Source organism: Ovis aries, chromosome 1, assembly GCF_016772045.2.
Source record: "Ovis aries strain OAR_USU_Benz2616 breed Rambouillet chromosome 1, ARS-UI_Ramb_v3.0, whole genome shotgun sequence".
In the NCBI taxonomy this organism is placed as follows: Eukaryota; Metazoa; Chordata; class Mammalia; order Artiodactyla; family Bovidae; genus Ovis; species Ovis aries.
In genome coordinates this window covers 200,803,184-200,823,406 of record NC_056054.1, presented here as the reverse complement: position 1 = coordinate 200,823,406, position 20,223 = coordinate 200,803,184, and the positions used below count along the sequence as shown (strand labels likewise).

The window sequence follows — 20,223 nt, the reverse complement described above, 5'->3', positions numbered from 1 at the left end:
TGCAGTCCATGGGGTCGCTGAGGGTTGGACACAACTGAGCGACTTCACTTTCACTTTTCACTTTCACGCATTGGAGAAGGAAATGGCAACCCACTCCAGTGTTCTTGCCTGGAGAATCCCAGGGACGGGGGAGCCTGGTGGGCTGCCGTCCATGGGGTCGCACAGAGTCGGACACGACTGAAGTGACTTAGCAGCAAGATTGAGCCAACTGAGGTGACATCTTTCTGGACTCCCAGATGAGTGGAGTGTGGGTAATTTCACACATTTGAAGAAGAATTAAGAGATTGAAACCATTCCTGGAGGCCTTGTTTTCTGGTTCCACTCCTTCATTCCTAACCTCTCTGGAGCCAGCAACACAGACCTCTCTTTTCATGAGGTCCCAGATCACAGGTTAATGGGGTGGGGAGGGAACCGAGGGAGCCCTCGCCACACAGCCTCCTCATCTGACAGGTGGCACCTTAGGTCTCTTTAACTCTGCATTTTACAAGCTTCCTAACGGTCCTGGGAGGTGGGTGACATGGTGAAGATATTTTCCTAATTTTATATGAGCGGACCAGAGTAATTTAAAGGATCTCTGACAGCTTTCACCCACAAGAGAATAATAATAAGTCCAGAAACCTTCCCCTTACTTTCCTGGGTTTCAAAGGATTTCTCTAGGTGTGTGAATTTAGGCCAGTGTTTCAGTGACAGCTCTGGACCCAGAACTCCTGATTCCAGGGACTGGGCCAGGGGCAACAGCCCAATGTTACTACTTTACTCAGCTGCCCAAACTGCAGTTAAAGATCATGAAAGTGAAAGTGAAAGTCACTCAGTCATGTCTGACTCTTTGTGAGCCCATGAGCTATATACAGTTAATGGAATTCTCCAGGTTGGAATACTGGGGTGGATAACCTTTCCTTTCTCCAGGGGATCTTCCCAATCCAGGGATCAAACCCAGGTCTCCCGTACTACAGGCAGATTCTTTCCCAGCTGAGCCACCAGGGAAGCCCAAAGACCATGAGAAGGAGCAAATTAAAAGTACCAGATGCTAGACAAGAACCTGGGACTAAAAAAACAAAAAGGAGATGTGTATATGTGTTGCATTTCAGAAGTTCTTGAAAGCCACATAAGTAAAAAGAGCACAGCTGGTGTGGTTAAGACTCAAGTTGGCCATATTTGAGAGGGGCTGTAGGTTGTTGCTTCAGTCTTGACCGAGTAATTTGGCTATAAAATAATAATGATAATAATAATTAAAGTACTACTAGTAGTGCGTGCTTAGTCCCTTAGCTGTGTCCATCTCTTCGCAACTTTGTGGACTGTAGCCCAACAGGTTCCTCTGTCTATGGGATTATCCCAGCAAGAATACTGGAGTGGGTTACCATTTCCTCCTCCAGAGGATTTTCCTGACCTGGGGATCAAACCCACATCTCCTATGTCTCCTGCTTTTCTAGGCAGATTCTTTACCTGCTGAGCTATTGGGGAAGCCCACTAGCAGTAATAGTGGTAGTAGGAATAGAAATAATCCACCCCCACTTTCCATGTGGAATTTCCAGTTGACAGGGCATTTTCAACCATCTTTAGGTAGTCTTGTAGTGAATGCACTTCAGGTAGACAGCAGTTTCCAAACCGGACCGGTGACATGAATCTCCAAGGTCACATAGCCTGGGAGTAGTCCACCTAAGACAAAACCTAAATGTCCTGACATGAGTCAGCCCTGGTTCAATAACTGGAATCACAAGACCATAGCAGATCAGAGATAGAAAGGATATTAAAGGCTATCTTTTTCTTCTCTTAGATGAGGAAACTGAGCTCAAAGAAGTAAAGTACCTGGTTGAAAGTCACATGGCCACATAATGGTGAAGCCACTGTCAAGGCCCAGCTCTATGGAGAGTCCCAGTAAAGTGTTTTTATGTATTTGTTAGTTCAAGTAAGAACCTCTTAACTGAGCTGGGGGAATGCCCTAACCCTAGCAAGATATATACTGTGCACATACAAATACTGGACATCAATACTGGACGCCACTAACAGTGTGAGGGCCTAGACCCGCTGGCAGGTCCTTGGAATCCAGGAATTCCACTGCTACCAGGAAGGATTGCCCATTTGCCAGGAGGGCCCTGGGCAGAAAAGGAGATGGTCTCCAGGCAGCAGAGTGTGGGGAGAAGAAAGAGCTGGCTGGGGAGGAGTAACCTCCAGCGTGGGAAGCAGGCATCCCGCAGGTGGGAAACTGGTGGTGCCTGGCATCTCAGTGTGGCAGGGCTGGGGGTGTGGGATGAAGCGTCTGGGAGTCATGGCTGGGAAGGGGGGCCAGGAAGGACTTTACCCTCATTGGCCTAGGCTCTCCACACACCGCTTCTGTGACTTCAGAGACAGGCCTATTCACATGCAAATCTCCTTTGGGACTGGGAGGCTGAGCCCCAAGTGGTTCAGGGGCAGGAAAATAGCCTGGGGACAGGCAAAAACAAAGCCTTGTTGTGTTCTTCTGTGGCAGAGGCAGCCTGGCTCCAAGTCAGTCGCAGTCAGCACTGGGGTGAAAGCAGTGATTAAATAAGTGCCTAGCAGAGAGAAGGGATCTGCCGCGGGCCAGCGTCGCCAGGCACTTTCCAGGAATGTGTGAGCTGGTGTGTCCCTCTAATATCGCCTGGACTCTGCCCTGCACCGTCTGAAAGTGCATCCTCAAATCTTCGCAGGGAAAATTTTAAGATCCCTAATGACCTGGGTTCTGGCCACCACCCTACCACTCATATGTGTTATTTCAAACTCTCCCCAGCACGTGCCCTGGAGCTGGCTTGTATCAACCTATAGGGACCAGCTGTCACTTCTCAGGGATTTTTGCTATGCTTTTGTTAGACATAGCCATTATGAAAGATTCAGTTTTATAAACTTACAGTTAAATAAATTGTATTAAAAAGAAATAAATTATGTAAAAACTCATCACCTCCGAACAATTCTAAAATTTTACCATTATCTCTGCAGTTGAGTTTACTTACTTCTAGAATATTGGAGTGATGAAGAGTGGGCTCCTGTCTGCCCTCCTAGTCCACCCCCAGTCCAGATCCAGTTGCTGATTATGATAAGCACACTACTGGGTTCCAGCTCAGTTTTACAAACATACTAGGTGGAACTTCCTTCTATCCTCTAAGAGTCAGGAGGTCAAATGACACATGGGCAGAAAAGCAGCTAGTAAAGTCTGCCATTGCCTGTGAGCATTCAGCAGGGCCTTTATTTCCCAGGCCCCGTGGCAATCCAGCTCCCATCTATACCTCTGTCTTCATCTTCTACCCTTCTCCCTTGTGCTCCAGCCACACAACCTTCCTTGAAAGTGAAAGTCACTCAGTTGTGTCCAACTCTCTGCAAGCCCATGGACTATATAGTCCATGGAATTCTCCAGACCAGAATACTGGAGTGGGTAGCCTTTCCTTTCTCCGGGGGATCTTCCCAACCCAGGGATCGAACCCAGGTCTCCCACATTGCAGGAGAATTCTTTACCAGCTGAGCCACAAGGGAAGCCCAAGAATACTGGAGTGGGTAGCCTATTCCTTCTCCAGTGGATCTTCCAGACTCAGGAATCGAACTGGGGTCTCCTGCATTGCAGGCAGATTCTTTACCAACTGAGATATCAGGGAAGCCAGCCTTCCTTGCCATTCTTCAAATACACTAGGCATTTTCCCTCTAAAGTCTTGGCTGTTCTCTGGTTGAGAGCTTTTCCCTGAAAGCCACATGGCCGACTTCCTCCGTCTCTTCATCTTTGCTCAAATGTCACCCTTTCATCTAGGACTGCCTTGACCAACACATTTCAATCGTAACACCCACACTTCTTTACCCTGCTCTATTTCATTTCTTTGCCTATTACCTTACTGGTGGTGGTGGTGGTTTAATTGCTAATTAAGGTCCAACTCTTCCTGACCCCATGGACTATATAGCCCACCAGGCTCCTCTGTCCATGGAATTTCCCAGGCAAGAATATTAGAGTTGGGTTGCCATTTCCTTTTCCATATCTTACTACTCATTATATAATTAGCTTTGAATTTTGTTTAGCGTTTATTGTCTGTTCCCCCCAGTGTAATGTAAGCAGTGCCAATAAACTTTTCTGTCTTAATTACTGCTATACTCCAAGTGCTAGTAAATGGTAGGCATTCAATGAAGATTTATTGAATAAATGAATACTTCCCATTCCCTTCTTGTATGAGCACACCAAAGTAAATTCATGCTCTGCTTTGTACTAAGGTGTGTCTGAGAGCAGCCTGTGTACACTTACACCCACAGATTTGCACACCAGGGCACTCCAGAGCATTCCACCTCACTCTTGCGCACATTCTCTGCCTCAGAGCTGGGACCGTCCTCCTGTTTTTCATCACTCCCAAGGCTGTGCTGCTTGCATCTCCTGCATAAAATAAGCCTTTATCACACTGTTTCTGAAGCTCATTTTCACTTCTTGATTGTTCTGAATCAACTAGAATGGATTTGGGAACTGGGTATCTCTGGAGTGGAGGAATTCCACTAGGGAATACCATTGAAATTCATGAGAAACATTTGCTCGTTCTTCTTTTCCTTCAGAAGCAAGGCTTCCTGTCTACTCCCAGAGAATGAGCAGAGCTGCATCACAGTTGAAGGTCGAGGGCATGTTCAGAGTAAACACAGAGCACTGTACAGAAATTAGGAGCTGGGGGTCAGAGGACTCAGTCTTGGAGCAGGGCCATGGGAGGGACTTATCTCAATTATGCAGCAGGATGCAGACTGACCCAGCGAGGCTTGGGAAAGGAGAATCAGGACTGGAAGGACTGGGAGAGGCGAGCCAGTCCAATTTCCTCATTGAGCAGATGGAGAAACTGAGGCTGAGAACAGACAGGTGACTTGCCAATGTCTCATCAGGAGTCAGTGGCTCATCTGTAAACCAGAGCCCTTTCCTTTATGCTCACCACCAGGAGACCCATGCTTTTTCCTGTTCTGCCCCCCACTACAAGAAACAAACACAGAAACAGGCCCTGAGCTCATGAGGCTGACGGTCCATGCAATGACCTTGAGTTTACTATTAGAACTTGTGTACCGCAAACAGATAAATCAAACACTTTCCATCCTTCATAGCACAGACTCCATTTCCTCTTATTTTTATAAAATATTTTTTTCCTCACAAAGTCAGGATAAGAGAAAAAATTCTTTAACAAAGTTATGACCAACCTAGATAGCATATTCAAAAGCAGAGACGTTACTTTGCCGACTAAGGTCCGTCTAATCAAGGCTATGGTTTTTCCTGTGGTCATGTATGGATGTGAGAGTTGGACTATAAAGAAAGTTGAGCACCGAAAAATTGATGCTTTTGAACTGTGGTGTTGGAGAAGACTCTTGAGAGTCCCTTGGACTGCAAGGAGATCCAACCAGTCCATTCTGAAGGAGATCAGCCCTGGGATTTCTTTGGAGGGAATGATGCTAAAGCTAAAACTCCAGTACTTTGGCCACCTCATGCGAAGAGTTGACTCATTGGAAAAGATTCTGATGCTGGGAGGGATTGGGGGCAGGAGAAGGGGACGACAGAGGATGAGATGGCTGGATAGCATCACTGACTCGATGGACGTGAGTCTGAGTGAACTCCGGGAGTTGGTGATGGACAGGGAGGCCTGGTGTGCTGTGATTCATGGGGTCTCAAAGAGTCGGACATGACTGAGCGACTGAACTGAACTGAGACAACACAGGGGCCCTCAAGGTCCCACAGTTTTACGCAATTTTACTAAATTTCTCTTATAACTCAGGAAGCATATACAAAATCCTGATACTCCATTCAGGATAAAACCTGTTCTGAGAAGGGCCAAACAGAGAGACTCAATGTTAACTTGGGAGTAAGAAGACCAGGGATTGAGACCTGGCTTTGCTATAAAGTCCTAGACGAATGCAGTTAAGCTCTTGATGCTCAGCATCCTTTCCTGTAAATTAGGAGTAATAATTCTGACTCTCCCTAGTCCATGAGCATCAAAGAAGGTAACAGATTAGAAAGTGCTGTGAAATGAAGATATCTCCTGCCATAACAATAAACAGGAAATATCATAGCCATTGTTGATTTCTGGCCTCCGAATGTGAATGAGGGCTCCCAAAACTGGCATCCAACAGATGCTGTCAACCCTCTACCATGATTGCTAAGGAGCTGGGGGAATGCAAGAAGCAGCCATCTGCCACTCTTTAAGGTGAACAACAAAACAGGGTTTGTGCTGCCCACACCCCACACACCCCCTCCCCGCCCCCGCCAGAGCAGAGGTGCATATGAAGGGAACGAATTCACTGAGCCCAGAAGCTTGTATCTTCCCAGACACAGAACACTAAATTCCTTAGCTTGAAATCTGATCTTTGATGTTCAGATTGTCTGCTCCGTTTGTTGCAAACCAGTATATAGTTGGACTCCCCCTCTGTCCTCCTTGGAACAGTTTTTTCAGAGCTACTGGGGCTTGGAGTCCTAAACATTCCCACCAAAGAAAACAGCTCTCTACTTTCAGGTTGTAATTATATTTTTTAGTTGACATTGCCATACACTTGTGTCACTACAAGGTGAATACACAACAGAAATAAACAGCCTCTTGCATTTGATCAGTCCATTCAAAGTACTTTCCCATAGTTGAGAAACTCAGTGACTTGAGCAAGGTCATAGGCAACCAGTTAGTGTTAGAGGAGATGAGGAAGCTGACACTCACTGAGCATCCAGTAATATCAGCTGGCGCTTCAGTACTCACACCCTTGCCATCATCACCACTGAAATAATACTTACTGAGCTCATTCCATAGGCACTGGACACATGCAGATACAGCATTTGCCTCACTTGGCATTCACAATAATAAGCCCAGGAGACAGGCATTATTGTTATCCCTATTTTTCCATAAGTAGTGAAGATAGGACCTGACTCTAGGTCTGACTGGCTCTAGACCCTGATCTCCAAACCATTGAAAATGTTTGCCTTTTCACAGTATTGATTCCACTCACAGCTATCATTTCGCTTAAATCCTCATATAACCTTCAAGGAAGGTATTGTATTATTGTCTTTTTTTTTTTTTTTTTTGGTATAATCACAAAACCAATGCTTAGGGAGATCAAGGCATTTAGGGAATTGTTAAATAGAAATTGTTAAATTCCTATTTATCCTTCAAGACTTATCTCAAACATCAACCATTTCCAAAGCCTTTTTTGAACCTCCAGAAATGACCACTTTACAGCATATATACTGCCTCACACTCTTGTGTTCCTCTTCCCAGCTTTAGCTCATTAATTATATACTTGTCTCATGATATACTATTGTGAGTTCCTATAGGGCAGGTACTGTTTTACTCATCTTCATGGGCCCCGTCCTTGGTGGAGTGTCCAACTTACAGTAGGATTTCAATAGAATTCTTGGACTTCATTCCATAGACAGTGGGGAGCCGTTGAAAGGTTTTGAGGATGGCACAATCAAAGCATGTTTAAGAACATCTCTCTGGACACGTGTACCGGCGGATCGGATGGGGAGAGACTGACCGCTGGCAGACATTTAGGAGGCTGTTATAATAAACTAGGTGAGAACAACAAGAATTGGGACTAAGGGGCTAAAGTGAAGAGAATGGGAAAAAATGTTGAAAATATCAAGAATATAAGATTAAGGGGAGAAAAAATGGTGTTACATCATAAGAGCATTTAACAGTTGCCAGTTGAGTTGTATGCATTCAACAGGAGAAGGAAAAAGAGAGAAAGAGAATGAAAGCCAAATGTGGGGTTTTAATCTCCTTTTCCAATGAACAGATGCCATGAAGTGAACTTGAAAATAGGATGTGTGAATCTGCTGTTCCCTTGGTGGTTCTGATTTCTGAGTACCTTTTGCAGTAAGTATAGCTCCAGGGCTCCTTTCTCAGCACAAATCAGTTACTTCACCTGATGCTCAATTAAAGGAACCATAATTGGTTGCATTTCTGAAAAAAAGTCTCTTCTGGACATTCTAAAAGACAGTGCCCTAGTGTATTTAAGAGATTAAGTTTGATTATAGACAACACTCGCCTTCAGTTCAGTTCGGTCACTCAGTTGTGCCCGACTCTTTGCGACCCCATGAACTGCAGCATGCCAGGCCTCTCTGTCCATCACCAAGTCCAGGAGCTTACCCAAACTCATGTCCATTGAGTCGGTGATGCCATCCAACCATCTCATCCTCTGTCATCCCCTTCTCCTCCTGCCCTCAATCTTTCCTGGCATCAGGGTCTTTTCAAATGAGTCAGCTCTTCGCATTAGATGGCCAAAGTATTGGAGTTTCAGTTTCAGCATCAGTCCTTCCAATGAATCATTCAGGACTGATTTCCTTTAGGATGGACTCGTTGGATCTCCTTGCTGTCCAAGGGACTCTCAAGAGTCTTCTCCAACACCACAGTTCAAAAGCATCAATTTTTCGGCGCTCAACTTTCTTTATAGTCCAACTCTCACATCCGTACAACACTTGCATTACATTACACTTCAAAGTATAAGCATCCATATGATGGGGGATTTCACTGTGACTTAATATTTTTAAAGGAAAAAAGACTGAATGTTTTGAGATATAAATTCTGGTCCCAGTGTGACCTTGGCCCAAGAATTGCCCTTCCCTGGGCTTCAGCGTGATGATCATGAAGTTGAACCATGATTCCTGGGGTCTTTGATACATAGAATATCAGGGCTAGATGAGCCTTAGAGACCATGTGGCTTAACTCCCTGTTTGTGAGAGAGGAATCCCTTGCCCAGGGTCTCTTAGTTATAGAGAATGGCCACAAGAATCCAGGCCTCCTGTTGCCTGGCCCATGTCTGTGCTCTGCCCCTGGCCTGCGGCATTAACCAGATGTGACTCCTATGCCTGTCTGTGCACTGCAGGAGTCCATACATTGCAGCCGCATTCCAAGGAGGCAAATACTGTCGTGCAGATGCTCATGAGCCTTGAAGACCAAGGACTGCAGGAGATTAGTCTGGAGAGGAATTTTCATGATGTGTGAGTATCTGGACCACAGCCTCCGGGTCCTGCTCTTCTTCAAGCTGCTGATGTGCAGTGTCAGCAATTCCGTCATCATGACCCTGATGGGCCAGGATGGGAAGGGCAGTCTGTGGAACTGTGGCTGGGCAGAAAGGATTCCTGTGAACTGGAGGGTCCTTTAAACCCACTCCCAGGCCTGCCAGGGGAATTCAGTCACAGAGTGAAAGATCCTCAGGTATTAATAATACCTCAGGTATTAATAACAGGAGTATTATTTCACTGGAAGGAAATGTGTGATATGCAAAGTTCCTTGGGAAAAAAAAAACAGCACTAGAATGATATATTTACAAGTTCTCTTTAAATGACATGTCACTAAGGCAACTCCAGCAGACTATGGTCTCTTACCGGAGTGCTGGAACTTGGAGAAGTGGCTGTTGTACCGTATTATTACTATTTTCTAGCATTATCCTACCTATGATAATGAGGATTTAGTGAGGTCATCTGGACAGCCCTGGAAAGGAGAATTAAGATTAAAAGTCTGGAATTTTAGGGGCCTTAGGGATCATCTCATCTCACTCTTCACGGAACAAATGAAAGAACAAAATTTTGTAAAGGGATATTGACTTATCTAAGGGTGATAAAGCCAGCATGCTCATGCTTCATTCAGACAAGAAGGGAAGAGCCTCTTTCTCATTCATAGCCAGAAAACCCACATATCCTGGGGGTAGAGGGTTAGGAAGAGTATGCAATTTGAAAAATTCAGTGGATTTCAACTATATGTGGAAGACTTCTGGGTTTGAAATTTCTGAGTTCTCAGATGGAAATACTAGTCTTGTACCTGAATTGAGAACTTAGGGAGTATTTAAGCTGTAATTGGGGCTTCCCAGTTGGGCTTCCCTGATAGTTCAATTGGTAAAGAATCCACCTGCAATGCAGGAGACCCTGGTTCAGTTCCTGAGTTGGGAAGATCCACTGGAGAAGGGATGAGCTACCCACTCTAGTATTCTTGGACTTCCCTTGTGGCTCAGCTGGTAAAGAATCTACTCACAATACGGGAGACCTGAGTCTAATCCCTGGGTTGGAAAGATCCCCTGGAGAAGGGAAAGGCTACCCACTCCAGTATTCTGGCCTGGAGAATTCCATGGACTGTATAGTTGATGAGGTCTCAAAGAGTCGGACACGACTGAGCGACCTTCGCTTTCACTTTCAGGTAGCGCTAGTCATAGAGAACCTGCCTGCTAGTGCAGGAGATGTAAGAGACAAGGGTTCAATCCCTGAGTTGGGAAGATCCCTTAGAGGAGGGCAGGGCAACCCACTCCAGTATTCTTGCCTGGGAAATCCCATGGACAGAAGTGCCTGGAGAGCTACAATCCGTAGAGTTGCAAAGAGTCTGATACAACTGAAGCAATCTAGCATGTGCCCACGCATGCACACAAACTGTAATTCCTACAAGCTGTGACCTTCAGGGGGACCAAGGAGACTAAATGACCAGAGTGAGCTTCTGAGCCACCTTCAGCCCCAACAGCCCCACTTCTGTTTCCTGAATCAGTACTACTAGAAGATTTCTAAGGAGAAAAACTTCCACTGGGGAGAAAGTATTTGAAAAACAATAACAACAATGTGGGTCTAAGTGGGTCTCCAGTGGCCCTCTGCAGTCTGACATCCCATAAGTTCTTGAGTCTAGGAGGGGAACTCTGCCAGGGGTGTGTGAGCAAGGGCACTGGGCCTGTCTCCACGTGAGCATCAGTTGACAGCCGATCAGGGTGCAGTGTCCTGTGAAGAAAGGCCTACTCAGGCCCCATGGCTGCTAAAACCTCTGAAGAGGGGCCAGTGATGGTGCTGGACAGCATTCTGAAAGGAAGTGAGCTGTGCAAGCCCGAGGAAAGAAATACCTCTCTGTCCAATATGTTAATCTCTTCTTCTAAAGAAATTGGGAAACTGTCGGGTACTTCAGATAGGTGGCTCAAACTCTGTGTTGTCTCACCTAGACTGATTCTTTGCTATGCTCAGAGGTCTAATTTTGGAGCAGAGAGTGCTAAAAGATTGTCTTGTCCACTCCAGATCATTTGGGAGTTAGTGGCAGATCTGGGGCCAGGACAGGAAGTTCCCAAACTCCAGGCAAGGACCCAGAGCATGCTGCCCTTCCAGAGGGCCTAGTCCCATCTCCTTGAATTTTCAGGAAGGTGCCATATCACCCTGGATAGAAATCATCAATTAACTTCCAAAATATTCTCCAGCCAGAAAAGCCAAGCTTTGGGTCTAAATGTACTCCAGTGTCCCTAAGTCAGGGTCAGAAGAGGTCTTCATATTCTACTGCGGCCCTTGAAAAGTACAGTGTGTGTGTGTGTGTGTGTGTGTGTGTGTGTGTTTCCATTACAAAATAGCCAATGTCAAATCCTTAATCTATCTTGTCAGGAGAATCCACTTATTTGGGAGCAACGGAATGGGTTGCGTCCTCTAGGGTGTGTTTATCATCTTGGTGATGGAGTCCCGGGCCGTGCTGTGCTTAGTCACTCACTTGTGTTCTACTCTTTGCGACCCCATGGACTACAGGCCACCAGGCTCCTCTGTCCATGGGGATTCTCCAGGCAAGAATACTGGAATGTGTTGACATGCCCTCCTCCAGGTGGTTTTCCCAATCCAGAGATCGAACCCAGGCCTCCTGTACTAAAGGCAGATTCTTTACCAGCTGAGCCACCAGGAAAGCCCCAAAGGTGTCCTAACAAGGTCAGACTTGACCTCTGTCTCAATAAGGGGAAAACTTGTTAGAAAAAAAACTTGCAAATGAATTGAGAGTGAATTCTTGCAGTGGAGGGATGGGAAATAATGAAAAAAAGTCATGTCACAGCTAAAGAAAAAAAAATTGCCATTTCTGTGATCTTGAGGCCTCAAGTACTAATAAAGGCAAATGTTTCCACTGGCAAAATTTCTAGATGTTTGACATGTTTGAAAGTAGATAAAAAGCAGTTAGGAAGTTCACATCTAGCCTTGTCTAAATCAATGGAATTTACTCTCGTATTAAGCCAATGTTTGGTCATTTTCCTTCTGCTAAGTTTGCTCTCCAACCTAAATATCTGAGAATACAATGGTGGTACAGTCAGCATTAGCTAGGGGAATGGGCTGGGGGATTCTGCTAACCAAATGCCCCTTACCCATAGTACATCTGGGATCCTGGAGTTTGGTTCTTCCAGAGGCTAGATTTTATCTTAGAAGACATAACTATCCTGTTTGTTGGAAATTTCAGTTTACTATGATGAACACTTAGGGCCTTGGTGAATATTCCCTGTTTGATCCTTGTGACTCTGAGAAGTTGGCTCCATTTGTAATGGATTTATAGAAGCTGTATTCGGTCTAGATTACCAAGCCACATCATCTCTGAGAGCAGATAGTTTCAACATTTCTCATTCTTTCTTTGTCAATCTTTTATCATCATTACTCTTTTCCACCTGGTGCAATGGCTCTTTTTCTAGGATCAGCTCTTTCGCTAATGGACTAGATTTCTGGGTCCTTAAATTCTCACAGTTCCTAGCACAGGACGTTCAAAGATGGGCAGCAGGACAGAGAGCAGTGGTTCTCACATGTGGAGCTTTTGCTCCTCTGGGGCTGCTGATAACTGCTGGAGGCATTTTTGGTTGTCACAACTGGAATGCGAGTGCTATTGACATCCAGTAAGTGAAGCCAGGGATGCTGCTAAAAATCCTATAATTTGCAGAATAGCTTTCTTCGGCAAATACTTATCTGGCTCAAAATGTCAATAGTGCTAAAATTGAAAAACTGTGCCATGGAGGACCAATTTTAGAAAGTTTTCAGTCACAGAAAACTTGCTTTAAATGGGATACTTGATGCATATCCAACATATGTAATCAGCAACACTCACCATTCAAAATGAGTTAATCAGGGTAGGAGTTCACAGCCCCAGTTACCAGGCTTCCCCGGCCCCCACCCCAGTGCTCTTGTCAACCTCTGAAGTATCCTAGGGCTCAGTGGAGTACAGCTTGTGAGCAGTTTGGCGGAGCCAAAAGAAGGAAGTATTGAAAGTCATAAGACATGGATTTGGAATCTTGATCCATCATTTACTAGCTGTACAATCTTGGATGAGTTGCTTCACCTTCTTGGGGTTGTGTCTTTGCCTGTAAATGGGATAGTAATACCTATCTCATAGGATTGTTTTAAAGGTTGAATGAGATTATAAGTGTAAGCATCTTGCCAACTCACTTCTTTGCTGGGGAAGTGAGCAAAGTGGTATTAACATCCTGGTTAATACCAGGTTAATTCTTACTGAATTATGGCTGTACAAAAATGAAACTACACTAATACCAAAAATATAGGAAGTCTATGCTCAGTTCAGTTCAATTCAGTTCAGTCGCTCAGTCGTGTCCGACTCTTTGCGACCCCATGAATCTCAGCACACCAGGCCTCCCTGTCCATCACCAACTCCCGGAGTTCACTCAGACTCATGTCCATAGAGTCAGTGATGTCATCCAGCCATCTCATCCTCTGTTGTCCCCTTCTTCTCCTACCCCCAATCCCTCCCAGCATCAAAGTCTTTTCCAATGAGTCAACTCTTCGAATGAGGTGGCCAAAGTACTAGAGTTTCAGCTTTAGTGGTTTAATAAGAGCTTTTCCAGGAAGCCAGAGAGAGGTTATAAGTAGGTTCTAAGCTAGGTCTTCACCTCTTTTTGAACCAGATACAACTGTAATATATGTTATCTCTCAGAAGTACTTTGACCTGTTTTAGCTCCACTGTTAAAAGAGAATAGCTTCATATCTATGGCATTGCTATGGGTACTTTCTAAATTCTGAGAAATTGTTTGATGCTGTAATCATTTCCTGCTCCTCTTCCCTTTGTTTTTTATATCCATCGTCACTTCCATCTTCTGTTGCCTATACTCTTTGTTGATAAAATCTAAACTCTTTAGCATTACATTCAAAGCCCTTCAGGATCTCACTCCAATCAACCTTCCAACCTCACCTCTTATTTCCCCTGTGACATACTCTATACTTCTCATTATCTTGATCATTACCTAGAGAACTGGACAATGCTTTCTAATGCCTCAGCTTTGGATATAATGATAGCTTACTCTGGAGTCTCTTTAGCTTGTTGAACTAAAGGTGACATTGGAGCAGAGGTTAGCAGAAATGTTAGACTTTGAGAACAGAAAGGAAAAGGGAAGGCTATATTTGAGTAACACTTTGCCAATTTCATCTTCCCTTAAGATCTTTTCTAGGTCTTCCTACTCAACCTGCTCCTAGTGTGCCACCCGCAACCTTCATTTATCATGCTATGATATTGTATGTCTCCCTCATTGGACTGCCAGCCTGGGGGGCAAACACAGCATCTAATTCATCTAGGTTCCTCTAACTCCCAGCAGATCCTCCAGTAGAGAACCTGCCACGGTAAGGGAACGTCAGATCTCACCTTCACATAGTCGTATTCACAAAGGTAGGAAGATTCCAAGTTGAAGTGCATGAAGTAGAGCTTGATTCGAAATCCCTCGGGGACAGTGATATTCCAAGTCACCTCTGAATCACTTGGATAGGCGTCCGGATAGCCAGGAGACTGGATCTGGCCAAACATATTGTTAAGCTCCACAATGTGGGCTGAGGCCTTCAACAAGGAGAAGCACAGCGCATGAGAGAGAAGGAGCCACCTGAAAGACAGGAATGGATTCACGCACACTCAGATAGCGGTCCTTGTCGTTTAACTAAATCAACAGCCAGGAGGCCAAGTTTGCAGCATACCACTGACTTGCTGTAATTATTTTTCCCTTATGGGCCTTGCTTATCCACTGTATAATACTGAAGGATAGTAACTTGATTTCTAAGGTTACTCCCAGTTGTGCTCTTTTAAAGATTCAATAATAGTATTAAACTTTCCCAGAAAATATCATATTTGGGACTCTGAGACATATTGCTATTTGGTTTAAAATATAAATTTCATAGTTAAGTAAAAGCTGATATAATTTCTTCAGCTCAGCTTATTTTAAGAATCATAAACTCTTGATTCAGTTTCCTAAAAAGTAAGTAATAGTAAGATGGAAATATTGAGATAAGGCTTGTACTCAATGATGGGATCTGCAGTACCTTAAACAAATTAAACAAAATTAATCAAGAAATAGAAAATTTTGAATTAAGAAGAAATTACCAAAACAAGTTGTTTTCCCCCCTCTTTGACAAGTGTTCTTATTAAAGGATAAAAAACTTACAATCTATTTCCAGTTGTAGGAATCCAAGATATTAGACTGTTAAGAGTTGCATAAGGGGCATGGGAAATTCAACTAAAACTTAACAGAACACACCCAAGTGGCTGATGCAATAGAGGCAGAACGTCCAAGGCTTGCCAAAAACCTAATGGTCAATGTACAGCACAACCAAGGCATCCAATAGACTGTTCCCCTGCAAGACTCAAAGACCTTGAACTCAAACATCTCAAACCTGGCTCATCAATTTTCCCCTAAATCTTATGCTGATTCCTATGTTTTGGAAACCCTTCTGTTTCTCCTCAGTCAATTAATTTAAATGTTCTTATCCAGACTATTGCTACTGAATCCTAACTGATTTCCTTGGCCCCCATTTCATACCATTTAGCAATCTTCTGCCAAATTTGATTTTCTAAAACACAGACGTGTCCATGTGGCTTCACTGTGCCTGCAGGGCAAAGCATCTGCTACTGGGCTGGCTGATGAGCCCTTTTTGATCTAGCGCTGATTTGCTTCATCTCATACCAGCCTGAGGCAGATCATTCTGGAAGCATGCCACACCCATCCAGGCCTCAACTCCATCACACATGCCCCAATCATTCCTCACCTGGTCATCTCATTTATCCTCCACCTTCCAACTCAAAGCTTCCCAGGATACCATGGAATATCCTTCACTCCAGATTGCAGCTCCCTGTACATGGTTCCAATTAGAGCAATGCTTTAGGCACAGCCCTGAAGTTAGGTGTATTTGGGTTCAAATCCCAGTTCACTTCCTTACTGGCTGTGAAATCTTGGGGAATTAGTCTCTGAATTTAGGTTTCCTCAAATGTAAAGTGAAGATTATAGTCTTTAATTTACACAGCTCACGTGAATATTAAGGATGATGTATGTAAAGGGCCCAATATAAAGCCTGGTATATAATAGATGATGAATGAATGAGTGAGGTAAAGCACGAATGTGGGGGCCAGAGCGTTATTAATATATAGTCTAAAAAGTAAGTTCTGGGGAATTATACCAGCATTTTAACATTAATAGTTAGAATTTGGCTAATTGGAAAGCTGTTTCTCCTAACCTACCCCTCCCTGCCCAGTAAAAAGATACATATATGTGTCTACATGCATATATATGAATTTTTGAGTGTATAAACACAATGAGATAACCACAATGAAATTATCTATCTATTTTATATAATATTTACATAAAAGGTAAATACATAACTGCAAAAAGGCCTAGAAGGGTATCACTGGGGTATTAACAGAGAAGGCAATGGCACTCCACTCCATTACTCTTGCCTGGAAAATCCCATAGACAGAGGAGCCTGGTAGGCTGTGGGGTCGCGAAGAGTTGGACATGACTGAGTGACTTCCCTTTCACTTTTCACTTTCATGCATTGGAGAAGGAAACGGCAACCCGCTCCAGTGTTCTTGCCTGGAGAATCCCAGGGATGGGGGAGCCTGGTGGGCTGCCGTCTCTGGGGTCGCACAGAGTCGGACATGACTGAAGCGACTTAGCAGCAGCAGGGGTATTAACAGTGGTTATCTCTGAAGTGGTAATATAAAATTACACTCAATAAAAATGAGTGCTTTCAATTTTACTTTTGTGTATGTAAAATGTTCAAATGTGTCTAGAAGGACCTTGTGCTATTTTTTCAATTAAGAAAAATAGAGGTAAATTTTTTCCCAAGGCCCCTACAATAGCAACACAGGAGATGCAACTAAGGAAACAAAATGTTTTCATGCAATTGCCAGGGTCAATATTTTTATAAGCCAATCTGTGGAGGAAGGGCCTCTAAGGCAGAGAGAAAGGCAGGCTTGGGTCCAAGCTCTCTGATGAAGTAGTAGGAAAGGTAAATTTGAAAACTCTGGCTTGCAGGGGTCAGGCAGCCCTACTTTGAAATGAGGAAATGTACTGATATTTCCAACCTGTGCTGGAAATTCTGGTTAAGTGCCTCTTGAGCAGGGGAGGGCACTAGTCTTGGGTTGGAAGAGCAGGATTCCAGTCCAGACTTTTACTTCATTCATCTAACCCATCTTGGGGAAGTCGTGTAAGGTCTCCCTCTCAACTTCTTCATTCATTAAGTGTCATAGTAATGACACCCCCCGAGGCTGCTGTCACAGTAAAGGAGGATTGGAGAGTAAGTACTTTGTCGACTGTCCAGTCCTAGCTAAACATTAGTTACTATTACCCCATCAGGCTGCTTCCCGAAAAGCAGGGGTTGGAATGAGCTTTGGTTCCCAGACTGGACTTCCCTGCAATAGCAACAGATTATGCAAGGCTGAAAGGTCAGCTTTCTCCACTTCTGCTTTTTCCACACCACATGGAGGAGTCCCTGAGCTTCCTGCTGCTAGTTCTGTCATGGGCTGGCCCAGGTGGATGGCTCCATCTATCCTCAGAGGCCTCAGACCACGTGTAGTAGGCAACTGGTCAGCGTAGGAGGAAGGCCTGTGAAGCACTCTGTTCTATTTTGTTTGCATTTCAAAACAGTTTCAAACATATGAAACAAATCTCTCTTTTCACATAATAAGCCTGAGCATATGCTCACTTGCTTGCTTGCGGGGCTGCAAATCAAAGAATGTAAGTGGCGGCTTCCATTTCCCATCACGCTCTCTGAGTGTTTTTGGCTTCTTATCCACCAGGCACCGGCTGTACAAATTCTGACACCTGCTATCTATTCTCCGACTAATCAAAAAGTTTAGTTACGTTTGCTTGAAATGTCACAAGTAATATATAAAGCCGGGATTTCATAAGCCCTACTGTAGGCGCAGGCTCTGAGGAATGCATAAAAAATGCCGGCATATAGCCATGGTTGTGGTACGAGTAGCACTTTCTATCCTTTCCATTCACTCCTCACTTCAGCCTACGCAACACCAAGACTGTTTTGGGATAGAAGAGTTGAAAAGGCTTGTGCAGATCTCTTTGACACTCTTGCTTGACAGAGGACAAAAAGGATACCCCAAGAGGTGACACGTCACGTCCAATGCCATATGGTGAGTTAGCTTCCACAGAAAACAGCAATAACAAAAGCTCACAGAGGAAGCTGGGTCCATGCCCATATCATGCCCAGGCATCTGGCCAAAGCAATTAATCCTGTGAAAAATAATTTTAAAAACCCATAGCTTTATGTGAAAATTAAAAAAAAAATTCTAATACAAAAGTATTTAGTTTAATTGGTCAGATTTTAGTTTAATTGGTCTGGAGTGAGGCCTGGTCATTGGCATTTTTTAAAAAGTACTATAAATTGTTCTAATGTGCAGCTAGGGTTGAGAGCTGCTGATGTACAATAATACACTTGGTTGAGAGTCTGGCACAATATTATAGAAAGAAGTCCTAAACTTGGAGCCCAAAGATCCAAATTTGGGTCTGGGCTTTTTCAAGATCATCAGTGTGGCTTTGGGCAAGTTGCTTAACTCTTTTATCCTCTTGTCTCCATAAACCCTTACCTCATCCAAAATCTGAAGACCAGATGCAAACAGTGACTATACAAGTGCTTTGCAAACTCTGAAGTGTTGTGTCTGTATGAGGCAAGACCTTTTAGAGACTTCTGCTGCTGCTGCTGCTAAGTTGCTTCAGTCGTGTCCGACTGTCCGACTCTGTGTGACCCCATAGACGGCAGCCCATCAGGCTCCCCTGTCCCTGGGATTCTCCAGGCAAGAACACTGGAGTGGGTCGCCATTTCCTTAGAGACTTCTAGTGGAGCACTTTTCCAGGAGAAGTTTTGCTGTTGAACAACTGAATTCAATTCAGCCAGTATTGATTGTATGCAATGAAATGATTGTATGTATGAAACATTATGCTAGGTACGAGGCATACAAAGGTGAACAAGCCACAGATCCTATTCCTTAAGGAACATCCAGCCTTGGAGGAGGTGGTGAACATTTCAGCATGATAATATTAAGAGAGATAACTCCCAAGGACAGAGAAAGCACAAAGGGCAAGATGCTGACTCTGGGGAAGCTGAGCAGGGAAGAGGAGGTGATGTTTGAGCAAGCTTGAATGATCAAGTCTTGTAGAACAGCGGTCCCCAACCCGTGGGCTGGCCGAGGACTGGTACCAGTCTGCCGCCTGTTAGGAACCGGGCTGTGCAGCTGGAGGTGAGCAGTGGACCAGTGAGCAAAGCTTCATCTGTCACTCCCTGTAGCCTGCATTACTGCCTGAACCCCTCTCTCCTTCCCCCATCTCTGGAAAATTTTCTTACATGAAACCGGTCCCTGGTACCAAAAAGACTGGGGACCACTGCTCTAGAAATAGGGGAAATAAGAGAGTTGAGGGATGAGCAAATGCCAAGGCAGAACTGATCATCGGCCCTATAGTTTGGTATGGCTGGGGTCCTGGGTGGCGGGGTGAAGACTTGAATAGTGGACAGATGAGTCAAATTGTCATTCCATGTAGATGGGCATAAATCTCATCTCTTTCAGGAAAAAGGAAAATGGAGTTAGACAGCAGGTTTAACATTACAATGGATTTAAAAAGAACAGAGTGATTGGATTAACCTTAAAGAGCTGGTTATCTCTCTAAACCACAGGTAATCTGAGTTCAAAGAGTTAACACAGCCTGAAGCCCCTCATTGGCCCCAGACCCTGAAAAGTTGCTAGGTGACTGCAGAAGAGAAACAAATAGAAACCCCTTTCCAACTGAGAGTAAAATTAACGGGAAAAGAGGTGTTCAGAGACTTAACACGTCTCTGGAGTGTTCGTTTTTTCTTTTTTGTATTTTTAACAGTATTAGCACTTAAAAGTAGTAGAAATAATTATGGTGGCTGGATTTTGACACTTAGAGAGGAAAACTTACAAGAAATGTCTGGTAACAAGCAGCTAGTAACTAAATATAGGCTGAGACACTGGAAATATTGAAGAGCTTGGAAACAATTGCAATTTAAAATCTTAGGTTCAGAATCAGGAAGTTTTTTGGTTTTTGTTTTTTTTTAATTTGAAATATCCCTTTAAGAGTCATTTGGTGCAATTCATAGCCTGATTCATGCTACTGGTGGCCTCTGATTTCAGTGAGAAATGCAGAAATTTATAGGGGACTGTAAAATGTGGACAGGTTTTTGCTTTTTTAAACTGAGGTTTAAACTAGCAAACTTCTGAAGGTTTAAGAAGCCACAGAGCT

The 20,223-nt window shown here is 44.1% G+C and overlaps 1 protein-coding gene across 7 annotated transcripts in view; it reads right to left on the bottom strand.

Moving 5' to 3' along the window:
* Nucleotides 1-20,223, bottom strand: part of MASP1 (MBL associated serine protease 1) — a 66,632-nt gene that overhangs the window by 45,855 nt on the left and 554 nt on the right. For all 7 annotated transcript variants that reach the window (XR_009601606.1, XM_060419467.1, XM_042233319.2 and 4 more), the window contains exon 2: nucleotides 14,334-14,565. Coding sequence is in view for 6 of the 7 variants with exons in the window: in XM_060419467.1 (XP_060275450.1) it covers nucleotides 14,334-14,565 (232 nt within the window). In the remaining variant the exon portion in view is untranslated. The remainder of the gene's footprint in view (nucleotides 1-14,333; nucleotides 14,566-20,223) is intronic.